We start from the raw sequence: 7678 nt of genomic DNA on the forward strand, positions 1-7678 counted from the left end.
TTGACCTCGAAGACCTAGGCTAGTTGATTTGCAACCGGTCAATGGTCTCCAAGGTGTCAGGCCTGTCGAAACGATTGGAACTAGCAATTAGTGGCCGCCCATCACTACCTACGTCTTCTACGTCTACGTCATAAGTGTATATATGCGAAGTGTTAAATTACCAACAGAAAAGATAAGGTGCATAAGGCTTTTTTTAGTACCATCGAATGAGTAGGCAGTAACATGAAACCAATGAAATAGCATTGACAATAAACGCCCGAGAATTTCGACGGAGGTCTCCTGGTTCGGGGTGCAAAGCCCCACCAGCAACCAGACACCGAATCTGCCGAGCAGCTGCCTCTCCTCCAAGGACGAAGGATCGTTCTGGACACCGCCGCTCCCGGAACCACCGCTCCCGCTTCCTGGGAATCCTGTGCTGCCCTTATTAGTACTTATTTCCGAGATGTCTCGGTTACTATCCATACTTAGCGGTTCAGCTTCCTTAAGCAGGCTGCAATGGAAACAGGAACGTATTTAGGGACGGCGATCATCGCGATTTGAGCTCGCGTCCGCCTCTGATCGGCGAAATGTTGGCAAACGAAAGATCCGAGAGACCGGATCTTCGAAAAATTAGGAAACAATTTCTTCGGTGAGATCGACATTCTCTGTGATGGATTCGCTTCAAATTGTTAAATTCATGTATTGCTCCGCCCCAGGGCATATACCACGCCCACTTTGTTAGATGGGCGGAGCCTGTGTAATGAGTTATCAGGACCTGACTTGAATTTTGCATCAAAAAGACAAATAAAATAAGTTTCATAGTATCAAGTAGTTATCTCTTTTGTCAAGTATGGCTCCATTTAGCATAAGATTCGTCTACTGTGTATTAGCGTATGCCCTGTCCATTTAGCATATGCTCCGCCCATTTAATGTATGCTCCGCCCACTTCGGTAAGTGGGAGTAAACTTCAGCTTTCATTTAGAATGTAATGCATTTTTTAGAGCATTTTATTAACGATTTCAGGCGAAATTCTGGTTAAAAATGCATCAAACGTCGAAGAGTCGCAGCTTCCACGTTCAATGACGATTTGGATTCCTTCGTGATCGTTTAGAACCTTCATCTAAGTGTCATTATATTTATTATATCGAGTTAAAGATGATTTGATCGCAAAGAAATTCAACGAAAATTACATTGATGACAATGTCGATCAACGATTCAAACAATAGATTTCTCGAGAAGATGACGGATAAATAATCGATCTAGGTCGACCACGCGGCAGACGCAACCTCAGATCGCGATAACTTTGGCTCAGATATCGACATATTTACATCGATGAAGAGAAAACTTTAGAACGATCCACCGTGGATCGATAGCCAATTAATAGTTGGGACATTGATTCATTGAGTTCTGAGTTTCTAACTACTCGGTTCATGCTAGTTGCAAATATTGAAAGACTACCAAATGCAATTGAAGGTGTCGAGAAAGTGTGTTATATTGTGATGTTAGAAATAGAAATAGGGAAATCCATCATCGAACTAAATCTTTGTATAGAAACGGGTTCAATCAGAAGATAAATAGAAAATCTTTCCTTTTGGACAATTTTTAATCTAATAAAAATGTGCGACCTGGTTGCTGCATAAAATTCACCTATTTCTTAGTTTTTTCTCTTTCCATGAATGTGCTGTATGAAACAGAAGTTTAAAAATCGTTCTCTGAATAATAATTTTAATGGGAGCCTAAAAATATTCTTTTGCACGATAATCCCAAACGAAATTATTAGATTAAATTATTCAGGGTGAGTTGTTGGTTCATGTAGTTTCTATTGAATTAATTAAGTATATTGTTATTAAATATAATAATTAATATTAATATTATTTTTCTTTTAACTCCTTCTTCAAATGGTCCAGCAATTAGAAAGAATGTGACCCCTCCTATGATAAATCTGAATATTATAAGTTTCTAAAGGAACCTACTGAAAAATAGAAGTACGTAGCGCTTAGTAAATTAATGTTTCGCTGTTATATTAGGACAGGTGATTTTCGCAGCAACCGGATCGGCAAAATCAGGTCGTACCGTTTGAAAAATTGTGTTTCTGTGCATGCAGCGTACCGGTGTGTCTCAGGTAATGGGTATCTATTCAAGCCAGTACCAGTGGGTTCTGTTTTTATTTGTGGAACGGTACCAGGTGCTGGTGTGTTGTATCCAGGACGTGCTACGAGGCGGTGTCCTCGGTAAGGCGCATTGCAACTTTTAAGGTGCACTTTTCCTATGCTCTACGCTGGGTGAATGCTTCAAAGTCACGTGTCTTACGCGGCCACTTGGTCAATTCGAGAAAAAACTTGCCCGACGGTAGAACCGCCGACAGAAACCTTCCACAAGCACCGCTCAAACCGCCGTCAAATTCTTTCTCCTTCCCAGGACTCCTTTAGAAACCCAACAATTCCCCTCCCAACAATCTTCAATCCTACTCGAACCTGATTGACTGGACACTTTGCTAATTTATCGCATGTATTTGCACTGCTTGCGCGCTACCGTTCGAATAGTTGCTACAGTATTTTGCAATACAGTCGTGGACGAAATTAAGTGGATACCTATTAAAAGCTTTTTCAACCTTTAGCATTCGAATGGTGGCTCTGAGGCGCCACTAAAAAATGCTGTACCATTATTCAAAATATTGTTCACATTACTAAATATATCGGTATCTAATCAATTACTAGATATTTAGGTATTGTGTGAGGTACAGTACCAATTTCATATCCATAAAATTTTAAAAATCGTAGGGTTATGGAAATATTCTAGGTCGGAAGAAATGTTTGATTTTCGAGTTAAAATAGCTCCGAGTGCAAAGGGTCAAAATAGAATTTTTTTTCAAGATGTTAGGAGAATTAGTTTTGTAGATAATGTGTAAAAAATTAATTAGAAATCACCGTTGGTTGAAATTACGAAGAAAAAAGTGAAGATCACGATGTGTGCCTATAGCGACAATTTAAAATATAAATTTTGTAGATCCAACTAACTAAGTTGTATGTATACATGCATAATTTTATTTCTAAATGATAGCACCTTGATCGATATTCATTTTTTGATAACATATTTTGGGATGTCTAGCGGTTCTAGCGTTGGTGGCGGATCGAGACACGCGTCGAGGGTAATATTAGTAAATTAATTGAATAATCAGTTAAAGAATATAAATTCTTCTAATGTTTCTACTGTTTTAAGTTATAAACCTACTCGTGTTGGTCATAAATGCATATAACTCGCTGTCTACTAATTAATTTTGGAAGACTTGTATACCAATACGTCGCATCTCGACCGCGTTCATAATCACAGACAATATTCGGAGCATTTAGTAACCACGCTTAGTGAAGGACAGTCCAACGACGTGTTCTTGCTTAAACAAAACGAAAAGAAAGAAGAACGCCTTCACTAAACGCGATCACAGCATAATCTCTTACCAAGCAGGATGGACCAGCACGAACAAACACGCAAAGCAACAATGATCCTGCGATCATTCGTTAGTACACGCGTGATAGTCTCTCTTTCGAGCGTATTCGTCGATCAATCCTTTCAATGATCAGACAAAAAAAGTCGAGAAAAAATTAATTTTTCTGAAAAATGTAGAAAATTCGTTCGCACTCGTGGGAACACACGAGGCGGGTGTGTGTGCTTCATCGTTGGTCCGCGATTCAAAACAGATTTCTCGCAGCAGAAACTCGACATCGACGAGAACACAGAGGCAACAAGCTCTCGAAAAAATCAATTTCTCTTTTTGCTCTTCTAGTTTAATTTTGCAGTTTAATTCTGTAGAAATTTCTTCGCCATTTTCCTCGTTTGAGCTAATTCCGGTGGGTATGGTAGAAAACTGCAGAGGTCAACAATTTCAAGATCACTATAAAATTTCTTCGACATTTATCTCATTTGACCGAAAAATTAAAAAACTTGATATTTAATGGGTTAAATTCGGCGGATTGGCAAAATCGTAAATTTTGGGAAGCTCCACAATCGATATAAAATTTTGTCGACGTTTTTCTCATTTATATTTGGTCGATTAGGTATCATTTCCGGTGTGTTAGAACCTGTTGCCTCCGCGTGCGACAGCGTCTCACAAAACTCGTGCAAAATCACAGCGACTGTGAGTGTCTCTTATTCAACCAGTTCCCATTCTCTGTTCCCATCTTTTGGTAGAACGTTAAGCGGGTTACACGATCTCTCAGCAAAGATACAACAGACTCCATTGATCGGTGATCACGCGGATATCTCTCACCTGACGATTGCTTGGACCAGGTAGGTCTGTGTTTGGGAGTCCAGTTTGGATACGTGGGGCAACGCCATGTGATAGACGTGATCGTTGCCACAGCCGTTGTTGTGACGGTGCTCGTGACAGTGTTGACAGTGACGAATCGGCCGGTTCCAGTTCGAGTTGGCGCATTCTGTCGAGAAGCAGATGCTGATCGCTGTCTTGTCGTTCGACTTGCAGTTCTGCAAAAATTCAAATTTTTCATTTAGAAAAAATCGAAGGGCTGGAGGAAACCAGAGAAAACTGAGGAAACTTCCTTCGTCCGAGGATACCAGAAATTTGTAACTTTTTAAAATACAATCCTGTAGATTTTGACGAGAAGATGGCGAAAATTCAAGCTTCAATCTTAGGAATCCACATTTTCCCGTCAAAATCTACGCGATTATGTATAAAAAGTTAAAAATCTCTGGTTTCCTCAGATGAAGTTTAACCATTAAAAATATCACTGCTTAAATAGTGGTCCATACAACACGAACATTTTTGTGAGGTTAGAACAATTAGTTTATGTATAAAATTATGTATAAAAAGTTTAAAATCTCTGGTTTCCTCAGGCGAAATTTCACCATTAAAAATATCACTGTTTAAATAGTGGTCCGTACAACACGAACATTTTTGTGAAGTTAGAACAATTAGTTTATTGTGTAATCTCACCTTGATTTCGCAAACCATGGACACCTGTTGCATGGGATGTAACATGTCATAAAACATCTGATTCGGGTGCTCCCTGTTAATTTCATTGGCGCACTCGATGCAAAGATACAAAGGGGGTGGCTTCTCAGTGGCAAACGTGATCGATATGCGATGATCGTAACAAACTTTACCTGCCGCTGCGTTTCCTGGATTAGGGCAAGCGTCACTCTGGCACACGAAAGGTGTCAGGTCATCTGAAAATCCATCTAGTCATTAATAATTAATCTATTTAATTTAGTATTTGAGAAACCTGTGTGATAAAATTTGTATGTGTCAGTTGCAAGCTACATAAGCTAAGCAAACATTTATTGCATTACTAATTTGAATTTGTGTGAAATAGTATGTTGATATATTCTTGAATTTACTGTTTTCAATTGCACCTGTTAATTTTTGCTATAAATGCATAGCAGCAGTCTAATAAGGAGCGATACTCACAAGAAGTTTTCATGAGGACTACCCTTCGATCGAATAGATCAGGATTGAATGAGGGCCAGTAGTAGAATAGTAATTTCGCGGCTGACGCCCTAGCTGGCGCTGTTCCGTAGGCTACCACGCAGAGGATGTCTTTGACCACGCCTGGTTTCACTGCCATTAGACATTCTAGCAATTGGCGATGGTGGGCTGAAAGAAGAAATCACAAAATTTGTCAGAAAGTTTACCTTTTAAACCTACTGAATTTAAAACATCCGATCTTTGAACTGTTGTAACTTGATGGAAAAAAATCGTATGGTGATCTACCTAGGCTCATTTGAAAGAGCGAAGTTCCTACATCGAAACTCTTGAATTTCAATTTTTTCGAGAACTCTCTTACATTAAAACACAGAGAGTAAAGGTGAAATCCTTTTTTCCAAGATACAGCAGTTTACAGAACCACAATTTCTCGATTAATAAATCTCGATTAAAATTAATATCGATGTCTATATTTAGATGTTAATATCACTTTTTATTTGGGAATTAGAAAGCACACGTGCACGCATTATAAAAGTATAATAATGAAGCTGATAACCTGGGTTGCTAGAGTATTGGAAGATCATCATGATCACAGCAGCAATCGATTGACTAGCTGCATTTTCCATCCCATCTTCTGTCTTTCTCGCTGCAACGCAAAAATCCTAAGTGCTCTCAGTCAATTTTAGATTGTATCGTAGGAGCACGAGACTCACTGATTGTGAACGGCAGGATATAAAAGCAGAGGTAATTGACGATATCCTGGTGAAGCTCTACCGGAAGCACCGAGATCGAACTGGCCGTTAAATACGGTACATTATCGATCAGATCGTGATCGAGGAAGGGCAATAGGCAGGCCAGACACTGGAGCAATGCTTGGCCAAACGCTGAAACATGTTTTTCTTCAATAAAAAATCAAAAAGTCAACAGTATAGTCACGCACAAGAATTGAAAACATTGTCGCGAAAGTGCAGGCAACCTTTGACTATCGTACATTTTTCTTCGGAAGATTTTCGAGAATACTTCCTGACTTAAAAATTGAATAAAAATTCCGGAAAGAAATACTGTATGAACAGACCATGCAAACCGATGTGTATATGTGAAACGACGTCCATCAGCTGAGTGAGTGCATTGTACAGCTGCTTGTAGTCCAAGTTAGGGTACAGTGCCATACGGTCTGCATCAAGCTTCTGCGACTTGATCATCTCCAGAGGTGCGTCGCGGACTTCCTTCAGCAATGCTGCGAAACCAACAACAACAAATTGCATCCCAGCCCCAAAACAAACATCCTAGAATATCATCAAACAGGAATTCTCACACAGCAAGGATTGAGAGAAGAATTTCAACGTGTTCGCCATATCGAGGCCGGAAGGCACGGGTTGACTGCCGTGGAGCAGTCGTTGATAATAATCATGAAGACTGGCCAGCTTCAATGAATCTGAAACAAACGTACTCATCAAATAAAAATTCCACTCTATCAACATCCAACAAAAACATGAATATTCCACATTATCAACAACCAACAACAAAATAAAAATTCCACACTATCAACAACCAACAACAAAATTAAAATTCCTCAGTGTCAACAACGAATTTGAAGATGAAAATCATTTACTCACAGGCTGCGAACCTAGTCCCCATTTTCTTCGATGTTCAGTTAGCCTTTGTTCAGCAGAAAATCCTCAAGAAACTTATTGTCGAACTGTCACGACCTCTGCCTCATCTCTGCACTAGATTTTGGCTAGCACAGCACCGAAATATTTGGGGACGACGATAATAATGGTGACAGCAACGATGATCTTTAGAAAATACGTTTCAGAATGAGAATCACGGAGACATTGTCATTAACGTCTGATTTTCCCGTTGATTTTTAGGCTCGTTTTAAATCACCGACACGACGTCACACGTCGTTGCATGTTTTGCCAGGTTGCAGAATCAGCACGGGTCCATCGTCGAAGACGTGTCGGTGGAGAATGAGCGCGCACGTCGTATCGACCTGTTTGGGAAAGCGGCGCCCTCTCATCTTTTCATCCCCCACACGATTCCCGTTTCCCGGGAAAATCCAACGATCCCGAACTCCATTTCTCACGATTTCGTAAAGCATTTCTTTTCTGGAAGCTTTATCAAGGTGTAACACTAGCTCTTGCATTTTTTAGTGTGTCACTTTTGTGATAATTTATACAGGAAACAAAATTTATTAACTTATGTGAGTGATTTGTTGTTTTGTAGCTCTCCCAATGCTGTTTGATTCTGTATATCGATTTT

General features: G+C 39.7%; 1 protein-coding gene across 4 annotated transcripts in view; it reads right to left on the minus strand.

The window, feature by feature from the left end:
• Unc79 (UNC-79 domain-containing protein) overlaps positions 1-7404 on the minus strand; it is a 25133-nt gene extending 17729 nt beyond the window's left edge. For 3 of the 4 annotated variants that reach the window (XM_076428203.1, XM_076428202.1, XM_076428201.1), the window contains exons 1-9: positions 7033-7404; positions 6732-6851; positions 6492-6653; positions 6130-6300; positions 5973-6062; positions 5402-5587; positions 4928-5172; positions 4244-4458; positions 162-490 (exon numbers count right to left, since the gene is read on the minus strand). In XM_076428203.1, coding sequence (XP_076284318.1) covers positions 162-490; positions 4244-4458; positions 4928-5172; positions 5402-5587; positions 5973-6062; positions 6130-6300; positions 6492-6653; positions 6732-6851; positions 7033-7054 — 1540 coding nt within the window. In that variant the 5' untranslated portion in view covers positions 7055-7404. The remainder of the gene's footprint in view (positions 1-161; positions 491-4243; positions 4459-4927; positions 5173-5401; positions 5588-5972; positions 6063-6129; positions 6301-6491; positions 6654-6731; positions 6852-7032) is intronic. The other variant, XM_076428204.1, reaches the window with a different exon arrangement.
• Positions 7405-7678: the final 274 nt, after the last annotated feature.

Source organism: Lasioglossum baleicum, chromosome 7 (genome assembly GCF_051020765.1).
Source record: "Lasioglossum baleicum chromosome 7, iyLasBale1, whole genome shotgun sequence".
Classification (NCBI taxonomy): domain Eukaryota; kingdom Metazoa; phylum Arthropoda; class Insecta; order Hymenoptera; family Halictidae; genus Lasioglossum; species Lasioglossum baleicum.